The 13,945-nt window shown below is 41.4% G+C and overlaps 1 protein-coding gene across 1 annotated transcript in view; it reads right to left on the reverse strand.

Moving 5' to 3' along the window:
* JADE3 (jade family PHD finger 3) overlaps positions 1-13,945 on the reverse strand; it is a 158,116-nt gene that overhangs the window by 14,011 nt on the left and 130,160 nt on the right. Inside the window, exon 9 of the mRNA XM_023202753.1 lies at positions 12,670-12,786. Within this exon, the coding sequence (XP_023058521.1) occupies positions 12,670-12,786 (117 nt within the window). The remainder of the gene's footprint in view (positions 1-12,669; positions 12,787-13,945) is intronic.

Genomic DNA, 13,945 nt, shown 5'->3' on the forward strand with positions numbered 1-13,945 from the left:
ACCAGCTTTGATCCGTTGCTGGCGATGGGCTGTGCTCCTTTGCAGGGGGAGATGCGCTCTTATTTTTTGAATTTCCAGCTTTTCTGCCCTGCTTTTTCTTTTTTTTTTTTTCTGCCCTGCTTTTTCCCCATCTTTGTGGTTTTACCTGCCTCTGGTCTTTGATGATGGTGGCATACTGATGGGGTTTTGGTATAGGTGTCCTTCCTGTTTGATAGTTTTCCTTCTAACAGTCAGGACCCTCAGCTGTAGGTCTGTTGGAGATTGCTTGAGGTCCACTCCTGACCCTGTTTGCCTGGGTATCAGCAGCAGAGGTTGCAGAAGATAGAATATTGCTGAACAGCGAGTGTACCTGTCTGATTCTTACTTTGGAAGCTTCCTCTCAGGGGTGTACTCCACCCTGTGAGGTGTGGGGTGTCAGTCTGCCCCTAGTGGGGGATGTCTCCCAGTTAGGCTACTCAGGGGTCAGGGACCCACTTGAGCAGGCAGTCTGTCCCTTCTCAGATCTCAACCTCCATGTTGGGAGATCCACTGCTCTCTTCAAAGCTGTCAGACAGAGTCGTTTGCGTCTGCACAGGTTGCTGCTGCTTTTTTTCTTGTTGTTATTTAGCTGTGCCCTGTCCCCAGAGGTGGAGTCTACAGAGACAGGCAGGTTTCCTTGAGCTGCTGTGAGCTCCACCCAGTTCGAGCTTCCCAGAGGCTTTGTTTACCTACTTAAGCCTCAGCAATGGTGGGCGCCCCTCCCCCAGCCTCGCTGCTGCCTTGCGGTTAGATCGCAGACTGCTGTGTTAGCAATGAAGGAGGCTCCGTGGGCGTGGGACCCTCCTGGCCAGGTGTGGGATATATTCTCCTGGTGTGCCTGTTTGCTTAAAGCGCAGTATTGGGGTGGGAGTTACCCAATTTTCCAGGTGTTGTGTGTCTCAGTTCCCCTGGCTAGAAGGGATTCCCTTCCCCCTTGCGCTTCCCAGGTGAGGTGATGCCTCGCCCTGCTTCAGCTCTCGCTGGTCGGGGTGCAGCAGCTGACCAGCACCGATTGTCCGGCACTCCCTAGTGAGATGACCCCAGTATCTCAGTTGAAAATGCAGAAATCACCGGTCTTCTGTGTTGCTCGCGCTGGGAGTTGGAGACTGGAGCTGTTCCTATTCGGCCATCTTGCTCTGCCCATCTAAATCCAACTCTTTTCGAAAAAGGTAATTCTGTGGTATTTATAGCTGGAGATCTATATATTTTGGTGGTGAAAAAATGCTGGTCAATGGGCACAAAGTTATAATTGAGAGGAGTAAGTTCTGGTGTTCTATTGCACAGGGTGATGATAGTTAACAGAAGGGTATTATATTTTACAAAATAGCTACAAGAGAGGCTTTTGAATGTTCTCACCATAAGGAAATGATAAACGCATGAGATGATGGATATGCTAAATATCCTGATTCAACTATACAACATATATAAAGACATCAAATTATACCCCACAAATATGTACAACTACAATGTGTTAATAAAAATTGCAATTTAAAAGATAAAACTTGGGCTGAGTGGGCATGGTGGCTCACGCCTATAATCCCAGCACCTTGGGAGGTTGAGGTGAGAGGATCACTTGAGCTCAGAAGTTCGAGACCAGCCTGGGTAACATAGTGAGACCTCACCTCTACTAAAAATAAAAAAGTTAGCAGTGTGGTGGCGCACACCTGTAGTACTTGGAAGGCTGAGGTGGGAGGATTACTTGAGCTCAGGAGGTCGAGGCTATAAGGAGCCATGATTGTGCCAGTGTACTCCAGCTAGACTGTAAAAAAACAAAAAACACAAAGTAATATTGCCATTAAAAAAAAAGAAGAAGAGTGCCGGGCACAGTGACTAACACCTGTAATCCCAGCTGCTTGGGAGGCTGAGGCAGGAGAACTGCTTGAACCCAGGAGGCGGAGGTTGCAGACAGCCAAGATGGCGCCATTGCACTCCAGCCTGGACGACAGGGCGAGACTCCCTCTCAAAAAAAAAAAAAAAAAAAAAAAAGAAGAAGAGCCAGGCGTAGTGGCTCACGCCTGTACTCCCAGCACTTTGGCAGGCCAAGGGGCGAGGATCGCTTAAGTCCAGGAGTTCAAGACCAGCCTGGGCAACATGACGAAACCCTGTCTCTACAAAAAATACAAAAATTAGCTGGGTGTGGTGGTGTACACCTGCAGTCTCAGCTACTAGGGAGGCTGAGGTGGGAGCCTGGGAAGTTGAGGCTGCAGTGAGCCGTGATTGTGCTACTGCACTCCAGCCTGGGCGACAGGAGTGAGATCCTGAAAAAAAAAAAAAAAAAAGGTTGGGCGTCCTTTGGGAGGCTGAGGCAGTTGGATCACTAGGTCAGGAGTTCAAGACCAGCCTGGCCAAGATGGTGAAACCCCATCTCTACTAAAAAGTACAGGTGGGCACCTGTAATCCCAGCTACTTGGGAGGCTGAGGCAGAGAAGTGCTCGAACTCGGGAGGCGGAGGTTGCAGTGAGCTGAGATCGCGCAACTGCACTCCAGCCTGGGTGACAGAGCGAGACTCGGTCTCAGAAAAAAAAAAAAAAAAAAGAAGAAAGGTGCCAGTCAGATACCAGATACCTATTTGTTCTTTTCTAAAACATATGTCTGGCACATTCTATTAAATAAAGTGCCTTTGCATACATCTCACTTATTTCCACTGTAACCATGGAAGGTGATAGAGAGGTTTCATTACACCCATTAAAAAATATTTTTATCTTTACAAATTTAAGATAAAAAATTGAGATAGCACTGTTTTCTTTGTGGCAAGCAAATAGCACTTGTACAAAGCATCTTTTATGTGACCCATGTCTTTAAACACTTTACTACATGTATTACAGCATGGTCATATTCATTCACTGAAATGACAGAAACAGCTTTATTAAGATATATTTTATATACCATAATGTTCACCAGTTTAATGTGCACATTTCAATGGTTTTCAAATATATTTACAGTCATGCACCCATTGCCACTACCTAATTCCAGGATATTTTCATCACCGCCCACTCCAAATCTTGTCCATTTGTAGTTACTCCCTGTTACCAACTCCAGGCCCAAGCAACTACTAATCTACTTTCTATCTCTATTGATGTGCCTATTCTGGACATTTCATATAAGTGGAATTATAACAATATGTGGTTGTGTGAGTCTGGCTTCTTTCTCTTAGCATGTTCATCAGGTTCCTCTATGTTGTAGCATGTATTAGAACTTCATTCCTTTTTATGGGCAAAAAATAGTTGTATGGATATACCCCATTTCATCAAGTTGATGGACATTTGGGTTGTTTTAACTTTTTGTCTGTTATGAAATAATGGTGCTATGAAAATTCATGCAGCAGTTTTTGTGTGGATATATGTTTTTATTTCTCTTGGGTGTTGTGTGGTAAAGGATAACCTTGTCTAAAGAAAGGTTTGGCTGTTTGTCTTTAGCTTCTTAGAAGTAACCTTTAAGCCCCTGGAATGTCCTGCCTGATAAGAGTGTCTTTGTTTACCTTGGGTCCTTGGGCCAAGTGAGATAGTCTATGCTAACAATGTGATTTATGGTAGAGACTTTGGGGCACCTTCTATCAGCCTGACCTCTGAAGGGACTGGAAAGTAACGTCAGCCACATGGATGGTGAGCAATGCCTACGTGGCCAACTCTCAATAAAATCACTGAACACCAAAGATGAGTTTTTCTGGCTGGCAATACTCTGTGTGTATCATATACTGTTGCTGGGAGAAATAAGCACTATCTGCACAACTCCACTGGCAGGGGTAATGGGAAGCTGCATTCCAGGTCTCTCCCGGACCATGCCTTATACACCTCTATCCTCGGCTAATTTTAAATCTGTATCTTTTCACTATAATAAATTATAACTGTGAGCATAACTGTTCCTCTGAGTTCTATGAGTCCTTCTAGTGAATTACTGAACCTGAGAATGGTCTTGGTGATCTTAAACTTCAGGTATATACTTAGGAGTAGAATTACTGGTTTATAAGGTAACTCTATGTTTAACATTTTGAGAAGCTGCCAAACTTTTTTTCACAGCAGCTGCATCATTTTTACTTCCACCAGCAATGCATGAGGGTTCCAATTTTTCCACATCCTTGATTGTTTGCCTTTCTTATTACTGCCACCCTAGTAGGTATGAAATGGTATCTCACTGTGGTTTATTTTTTTTTTGAGATGGAGCTTCGCTCTTGTTGCCCAGGCTGGAGTGCAATGGTGTGATCTTGGCTCACTGCAACCTCTGTTTCTCCTAGGTTCAAGCGATCCTCCTGTCTCAGCCTCCCGAGTAGCCGGGATTACAGGCACATGCCACCATGCCCAACTAATTTTTGTATTTTTAGTAGAGACGGAGTTTCATCGAGTTGGTCAGGCTGGTCTCGAACTCCTGACCTCAGGTGATCCGCTCGCCTCGGCCTCCCAAAGTGCTGGGATTATAGGCGTGAGCCACTGTGCCTGGCCAGAAAAAATAATTTTCTATATATTCTTCAGTAATTGTAGAAGAAAAATACTTTTTCAAATGCTTTCACTAGAGGAAAAATGCTACCTTTTACAAATCCACATTTGTAAGAAGAGTTTCCGTGCCCAGGCTGATCTTGAGCTTCTGGCTTTAAACAATCCTCTTGCCTCAGGCTCCCAAAGCACTGGGATTTTAGGTATGAGCCACTGTATCCAACCCAAAGTTTCTTCAAAGGGGAATGATATGTCTTAATTCCTAAATCAGTCTCTGGTGTCCTTTTTCAAGATTTTTATTCTAGCCACTCTATCTTATTCAATTTCTATCCCACACCTCAAACATTTATCCTTTATGTTACAAACAATCCAATTATACCCTTTTAGTTATTTAAAAACGATCATTCATCATGACCAAGTGGGATTTATCCTAGGGACGCAAGGATGGCTCAACATATGCAAATCAATCAGTGTGAAAAATCGTATCTTCAGCATGAAGGACAAAAACTGTATGACTGTTTCAACTGATGCTGAAAAAGCATTTGATAAAATTCAACATCCTTCATGATAAAAACCCTCAATAAACTGGTCATGGTGAATGATCTTTTTAAAGTGTTGTTAAATTTGGTGTGCTAGTACTTTGTTGAGGATTTCTACATCAATGTTCATCCAGAATACTGGCCTGTAGTTTTCTTTTTTTGATGTGTCTTTGTCTGATTTTGGTATCAGCGTAATACTGGCTTTGTAGAATGAGTTTAAAAGTATTCCCTTCTCTTCTATTTTTTGGAATAGTTTGAGTAACACTGGTACTAGTTCTTTCTTTAAATGTTTTATAAAATTCAGCAGTGAAGCCACTGGGTCCCAGGATTTTCTTTGAGGGGAAACTTTTTATAATGACTTCAATCTCACCATCTGTTACTGGTCCATTCAGATTTTAAATTTCATCATGGTTCAATCTTGGTAGGTTATATGTGTCTAGGAATCTGTTCACTTCTTCTAGGTTTTCCAATTTGTTGGCATATAGTTGCTCATAGTAGCCTCTAATGATCCTTTGAATTTCTGCAGTATCAGTAGCAATGTCTCCTTTTTCATCTCTGAGTTTATTTATTTGGGTTTTCTCTCTCTTTTTTTTTTTCTCAGTGAGTTGGGCTAAAGGTTTGGTGATTTTATCTTTTCAAAAAACCAACTTTTTTGTTTTGTTGATCTTTGTTTTTTTCCATTTCAACTTCACTTATTTCTGCTCTGATCTTTATATTTCCTTTCTTCTACGAATTTAGGGTTTGTTCATTTTTCTAGTTCTTTAAGATGCATCATAAGGTTGAAGTTTTTCTATTTTTTGATATACATGCTTATTGTTATAAACTTTCCTCTTAGTATTGCTTTTGCTATATCCCATAGGTTTTGGTATGTTGTGTTCCCATTTTTTTTTTATTTGTTTCAAGAGAGTTTAACATTTTCTTCTTAATTCCTTCATTGACCTACTGGTTGTTCAGGAGCATGTTGTTTAATTTCCAAGTGTTTGTATAATTTCTAAAATTTTTTGTTACTGATTTCTAGTTTTATTCCACTGTGGCCAGAGAAGATAATTGATTATTTCAATTTTTAAAAATCATTTTAAGACTTGTTTTGGCACCCGACACATGGTCTATCCTTGAGAATACTCCACGTGCCGAGGAGAAGAATGTATATTCTGCAGCTGTTGGATGAAATGTTCTATAAATATCTATTAGGTTGATTTGGACTATAGTACAGATTAAGTCTGATACTTCATTTTTTATCTGGATGATTTGTCCAATGCTGAAAGCAAGGTATTAAAGTCCCTAGCTATTATTTTATTGGGGTCTATCTCTTTAACTCTAATATTTGCTTTATATTTCTGGTTGCTCCAGAATTGGGTGTATATATATTTACAACTGTTCTATCCTCTTGTTGAACTGAACGCTTTATCATTATATGATGATCTTTTTGTCTCTTTTTATAGTTTTCTTTAAATCTATTAAGTATAGCTACTCCTGCTTTTTGATTTCCATTTGCATGGAATATCTTTTTCCATCCCTTTATTTTCAGCCTATATGTGTCTTTATAGTGAAACATGTTTCCTGTAAGCAACAGATCATTGGGCCTTGTTTTTTGTATTGATTCAGCCACTCTGTGTTTTTTGGAGAGTTTTGTCCATTTACATTCAATGTTAATGATAAGTAAGGACTTATTCCTGCCATTTTATTTGTTTTCTGGTTGTCTTGTGGTCTTTTCTTCCTTCCTTCTTTTGTTCTTGTCTTCCTCTTAGTGAAGATGATATTCTCAGGTGGTATGTCTTAACTTCTTGCTTTGTATTTTTGTGTGTATCTGTTGTATGTTTTTGATTTGAGGTTCACCATGGGGCTTGAGAATATCTTATAACCCAATATTTTAAACTGATGACAACACCGACTGCATAAATAAATTAATAAAGAAGCAAGGCGAGAACAAAAACTCTATACTTCAACTTCATTCCCTTAACTTTTTGCTGTTTCTATTTACATCTTATTATACTGTCCATGTCTCAAAAGTTATTGTAGTTATTATTTTTGATTGGCTAATCTTTTAGTCTTTCTCTTCAAGATAGGAGTTTTCATACCACAATTACAATATTATAATATTCCATGTTTTTCTGTGTACTATTACCAGTGAGTTTTGTATCTTCAGATGATTTCTTATTGCCATTAACAACTTTTTCTTTCAAGACTGAAGAACTCCCTTTAACATTTTTTTTGCAGGACAGGCCTGGTGTTGATGAAATCCCTCAGCTTTTGTTTATTTGGGAAAGTCCTTATTTCTCCTTCATGTTTGAATGATATTTTCACTGGATATACTATTCTAGGATAAAAGTTTTTCTCTTTCAAAACTTTTAATATGTCATGCCACTCTCTCCTGGCCTGTTAGGTTTCCAATGAAAAGTCTACTGCTAGATGTATTGGAGCTCCATTGTATGTTGTTTCTTTTCTCTTGCTGTTTTTAGGGTCCTTTCTTTATCCTTGACCTTTGGGAGTTTGATTATTCAATGTCTTGAGGTAGTCTTATTTCAGTTAGATATGCTTGATGTTTTATAACCTTCTTGTACTTGAATATTGATATACATTTCTCTACATTTGGGAAGTTCTCTGTTATTACCTCTTTGAATAAACTTTCTACCCTGATCTCTCTCTCTCCCTCCTCTTTAAGGCCAATCATTCTTAGATTTGCCCTTCTGAGGCTATTTTCCAGATCCTGTAGGCATGCTTCTTTCTTTTTCCTTTTGTCTCCTCTCATTGTGCATTTTCAAATAGCTTGTCTTGAGGCTAATTCTTCTGCTTGATCAAGTCTGCTGTTAAGAGACAGATGGATTCTTCAGTCCGTCAATTGCATTTTTTTAGCTCCAGAATTTCTGCTTGATTCTTTTCCTTTTTTTTCTTTTTTTTTTTTTTTGAGACAGAGTCTCGCTCTGTTGCCTAGGCTGGAGTGCAGTGGCATTATCTCAGCTCACTGCAAGTTCCGCCTCCCGGGTTCACACTATTCTCCTGCCTCAACCTCCCAGGTAGCTGGGACTACAGGGGCCCACCACCACGCCCAGCTAATTTTTTGTATTTTTAGTAGAGACGATGTTTCACTGTGTTAGCCAGGATAGTCTCAATCTCCTGACCTCGTGATCCGCCCACCTCGGCCTCCCAAAGTGTTGGGATTACAGGTGTGAGCCACCGTGCCCAGCCTCTTTTCCATTATTTCAATGTCTTTGTTAAATTTATCTGATGGGATTCTGAATTCCTTCTCTGTGTTATCTCGGATTTCACTGAGCTTCCTCAAAATAGCTACTTTGAATTTTCCATCTGAAAGGTCATATATCTGTCTCTCTAGGATTAATCACTGTCGCTTTAGTTCATTTTGTGAGGTTGTGTTTTCCTGGATGGTCCTGATGCTTGTGGATGTTCATCAGTGTCTGGGCATTGAAGACTCAGGCATTTATTGTAGTCTTTGCAGTCTGGGCTTGTTTGTATCCATCCTTCTTCGGAAGACTTTCCAGGTATTCAGAGGGACTTGGGTGTTGTGATCTAAGTCTTTGGTCACTACAGCCATATCTGCTCTAGTAATGCCATGGCTCTTGTAGACTCATAGATATACTACCTTGGTGTTACTGGGTAATATCTGGAAGAACTCCCTGGATTAACAGGCAGAGATTCTTATTCTTTTCCCTTACTTCCCTCTAAACAAATGAAGTCTCTTTCTCTGTGCTGAGTTGCCTGGAGATGGTGGAGGGCTAACATAAGCACCCCTATGGCCACCACTACTGGGACTGCACCCAGTCAGACCTAAAGCCAGCACAGCATTGGGTCTCGCCCAAGGCCTGCAGTGATCACTGCCCCGCTACCACCTATGTTTGTTCATGTCCCAAGGGCTCTACAATCAGTAGGTGGCAAATCCAGCAAGGCTTGTGTCATTCCTTTCAGGGTGGTGAATTCCTCCTGGCCCTGGGTGGGTCCAGAGATACTATCTGGGAGTCAAGAACCTTAGGAATCTATCTAATGCTTTCTTCTACTGTGGCTGAGCTGGCACTCAAGTTGTATGACAAAGTCCTTTCTACGTTTCCTCCCCTTTCCTCATGCAGAGGAGTCTCTGTAATGAAATTCCTTATAATCAAAATTGTAAGAGTCTCAATTTGGTAAGACCTTTATAAAATAAAGAATCTGAACTCAACTAATGAAAGTAAGAACCATTGCTCTGCAAATGAGAAACTTACACCAGAATGTTTCATCTCTCAATCTGTTCATCCATCATCCATCCATCAATCTAATATTAACTGTCTGTCTACCAGATCTGGGTATAGGGGATCTAAGGATGAAAGTCTAAGCTTACAGTCTAGTAGGGCAGATAAAACTCAAAGATAAATAACCATAATAGAGGCAGAATGTGGCATATCAGGGCTGTAATACAATCCAGGTCTGTTAAGGTCAAGGCCAATATTTTCTCTTATTGCCTTCCAATCCAAAGTGCTGGGATTACAGGCATGAGCCACTGTGCTTTTTACCAAAGTCTTATTGCCACTTACTAATTATTGTAGAAAAAAATAAGCCTGGGCAACACAGCAAGACCCTATCTCTATGAAACAAAAAACTTAGCCAGCCATGGTGGCGTGTGCCTATAGACCTAGCTACTTGGGAGACTGAGGTGGAAGGATTGCTTGAGCTCAGAAGTTCAAGGTTATAGTAAGCTATGATTTCACCACTGCACTCCAGCCTGAGTGACAAAGCAAGGCTCTGTCTCTCTTAAAAAAAAAAAAAAAAAAAAAAAGGCCAGGTGCGGTGGCTCATGCCTGGAATCCCAGCACTTTGGGAGGCCAAGGCGGGTGGATCACCTGAGGTCGAGAGTTCGAGACCAGCCTGGCCAACATGGTGAAACCTTGTCTCTACTAAAGATACAAATAATTAGCCAGGTGTGGTGGTGTGTGCCTGTAATCCCAGCTACTTGGGAGGCTGAGGCAGGGGAATTGCTCGAACCCAGGAGGCAGAGGTTGCAGTGAGCCGAGATCGCACCACTGAACTCCAGCCTGGGCAACAGGGCGAGACTCTGTCAAAAAAAAAAAAAAAAAAAAAAAAAGCACAGTGGCTCATGCCTGTAATCCCAGCACTTTGGATTGGATGGCCAAGGCAGGAGATCACCCAAGGCCAGGAGTTCAAGACCAGCCTGGGCAACACAGCAAAATCCTATCTCTACAAAACAATTTTTTAAATTAGCCAGGTGTAGTGGTGTGCACCTGTGATCTCAGCTACTCAGGAGGATCGTTTGAGTCCAGGAGTTCAAGGGTGCAGTGAGCTATGATTGTGTCACTGCACTCCAGCCTAGGTGACAGAGTGAGACCCTGTCCCACAACAAAAGCAAAAATGGGGGAAATTGCAGTGACTACAATAAAGAAAATAAGTTACTGGATATAAATCCAATGTGCTACTATAAAATGACCAAATAATAACTCTGAAAAATGAAAAATATATTATTTTTAGAGGGGGAAATGCATATCACAAATGAATCCATGGTACAATAAAATATGAATATATTTATTCAATAAACCATAATTAAGCACTAACAATGGGCAGGCACTCTACTTTGTGCCAGGGAAATTCACAGAAGAATGATGCACAATCTTGGCCCTCAAGGGACTCACATATGGGCAGCAACCAGGAAACAGCTTAAATACACAGGCAATGTCCTAGGGTAGTAATCCCCATTGAAAGAGTTTTCCTTTAAATATTTTTCCTTTATTATTTTTAAAGTGCCATAGTTAAAATAAATAAAATCATCCACGAAAGGTTAAAAAAAAGAGGAAGTAGCCAATTCTGTCAGATATAAGAATGAATTCAAAAAATTAAAAGGGCCTTTGGGGATCCAGATTATGTTCTTCAATTACAATGTCCCAGTAAAAGACCCTGGGTTCCTTGGAGGAATAGCTAATCCCAGGTCTAGAGCAAGAAATCTACACGATACACCTGGAAAATACTGTCATGCCAGACAGCAAGAAATCTCACAAAGCGCCTAGCGTCATTATCCCTAAAGCCAGAGGTCCCCAACCTTTTTGGCACCAGGGACCAGTTTTGTGAAAGATAATTTTTCCATGGACTGGGGGGAGATGGTTTTGGGATGATTCAAGCACATTACATTTATTGCACACTTTATTTCTATTATTATTACATTGTAATATATAATGCAATAACTATACAACTCACCATAATGTAGAATCAGTGGGAGCCCTGAACTTGTTTTCGTGCAACTAGACGAGCCTATCTGGGGGTGATGGGAGACGGTGACAGATCATCAGGCATTACATTCTCATAAGGAGCGCTCAACCTAGATCCCTTGCATGTGCAGTTCACAACAGGGTTCACGCTCCTATGAGAATCTAATGCCACTGCTGATCTGACAGGAGGCAGAGTTCACACCAGTAACCCTCGCTTGCTCACCACTTACCCCCTGCTGTGCAGCCCGGTTCCTAACAGGCCATGGACCAATACTTGTCTGTGGTCTGGCAGTTGCGGACCCCTGCACTGTGCAATGATATTATATGTCCCCTCTTCACCGAAGAAGGTTGGCAGGCAAATATAACTCCAACCAGCTTGCAGTTCACATGCAGGAGGTCTGAGAGGTGAAAGGTCATCCTTTCCATCCCTCTAGCCAGCAAAGCCATCTTATTACATTTGGGATAGAAGGAGAAATAACATGGAAAGACAAGGCAACCTTTGTGCCTTTGCTGGAGGTAACTGGCTGTTCCCAATCCCATCCACGTCTCCCCTAATTGGAGAAAACCATATACTGCATGTTCTCACTTATAAGTGAAGCTAAACATTGAGTAGACATGGACACAAAGAATGGAACAGACATTGGGGCCTACCTGAGGGTGGGGATTAAAAAACTACCTGTTGGGTATTATGATGATTACCTGGGTGAGAAAATTATCTGTACACCAAACCTCTGCAACATACAATTTACCCGTGTAACAAACCTTGACAAGTGCCCTTGAACAGAAAATAAAAGTTGGAAAAAGAAAAAAACAAAAAAAAGAAATCATGTCCTTTGCAGCAACATGGGTGCAGCTGGAGGCCATTATTCTAAGTAAATTAATTCAGAAACAAAACCAAATACCACATGTTCTCACTTACAAATGGGAGCCAAACAGTGGGTATACACAGACATAAAGACAGGAAAAATACAGTGGGGATTACTAGAGGGAGGAGGGAGAGTACCAGGGCTGAAAAACTACCTATTGGGTACTTACTATGCTCACTATATGGGTGATGGGACTAAATGTATTTCAAACCTCAGCATCACGCAATAGACCCATGTAACAAATCTGCACATGTACCCCCAAAATTGAAAATAAAAGTTGAAACTAAAAAAAAGGAACATGGGCCTGGTTGTTTCAGAATTATAGCCGGTTTCCACCCAGGATGGTATAATCTAGCTTTAGAACTCACTTAATTCATCAGCTCTGACAGCAAAGGATGAAGATAAACTATCACTACGAATAATGAAAAGAATAAGCTTAATGGTCCAGAGGCAATATCCAAAAAAAGGATTTCCAGAAATGGTCCGTACAATGGCAGAGCCCTAAGAGTGGGTGGGCGATCTCCTGAGTGACCTTTCAGTAGACAGGACACTCTCACTGGGAGGGTGAGTCCAGCTAATTTGGTGTTAGCCCACTCTACTACTTCTCATGGGGACTTACCTGAATACAAGCCCCTGTCTTCAACTTGCACAAGTTGCAGACTAAGGCCCACCGACTGGGTGGGATGTGAGAGATCTTTGTGATCGGTTCCATCCTCTCAGGACAAGCAATGCTGACCTACAAATAAAATACCACCATAAGGCAGAAGTACCAAGGCATCCCAGAAGTACCTTTCACAAACCATAAACGATGTTACATAAAGCTAAGAACATCAAAACGAGGTAAGTCACATCTCTTAAGGTTAATATGGAATCAAGAATAAACAAAAGTTATTTCCACTGCTCAGTCCTTCACTCATTTCCAGTAATATAAATAATTCACATATGGGATGAGAGAACAGGAGTATAGACTAGGCATGATTATCTTTCACTTTCTTTCTTTCTTTTTTTTTTTTTTTAGAGACAAGGTCTCCCTCTGTCACTCAGGCTAGAGTTCAGTGGTGTGATCATGGCTTACTACAGCCTTGAACTCCTGGGTTCAACTGATCCTCCCACCACAGCCTCTACAACACCTGGCTAATTAAAAAAAAAAATTTCTTTTTGGCTTTTATCCAAATGACAGGCAATAACAAATGTTGGTGAGGAGTGGAGAAAAGGGAACCCTCATACACTGTGGAGAAAAGGAAATGCTCATACACTGTTGGTGGGAATGTAAATTAGTACAACCACTATAGAGAATAGTTTGGAGGATTCTAAAAAAAAAAAAACAACAAAAAATAGAGCTACCATATTATCCAGCAATCCCACTGCTGGGTATATACCCAAAAGAAAGGAAATCGGTATATCAAAGAAGTATCTGTACTCCCATATTTTTTGCAGCAATGTTCATGATAGTCAAGATTTGGAAATAAGCTAAGTGTCCATCAACAGATGAATGGATAAAGAAAATGTGGTACATATACACAATGGAGTACTATTCAGCCATATAAAAGAACGAAATCCTGTCATTTCCAACAACATGGATAGAACTGGAGGACGGCCGGGGCCGGGCGCGGTGGCTCAAGCCTGTAATCCCAGCACTTTGGGAGGCCGAGACGGGCGGATCACGAGGTCAGGAGATCGAGACCATCCTGGCTAACATGGTGAAACCCCGTCTCTACTAAAAAATACAAAAAACTAGCCGGGCGAGGTGGCAGGCGCCTGTAGTCCCAGCTTACTCGGGAGGCTGAGGCAGGAGAATGGCGTAAACCCCGGAGGCGGAGCTTGCAGTGAGCTGAGATCCGGCCACTACACTCCAGCCTGGGCGACAGAGCAAGACTCCGTCTCAAAAAAAAAAA

This window comes from Piliocolobus tephrosceles, chromosome 12 (assembly GCF_002776525.5).
Source record: "Piliocolobus tephrosceles isolate RC106 chromosome 12, ASM277652v3, whole genome shotgun sequence".
Taxonomy (NCBI): Eukaryota; Metazoa; Chordata; class Mammalia; order Primates; family Cercopithecidae; genus Piliocolobus; species Piliocolobus tephrosceles.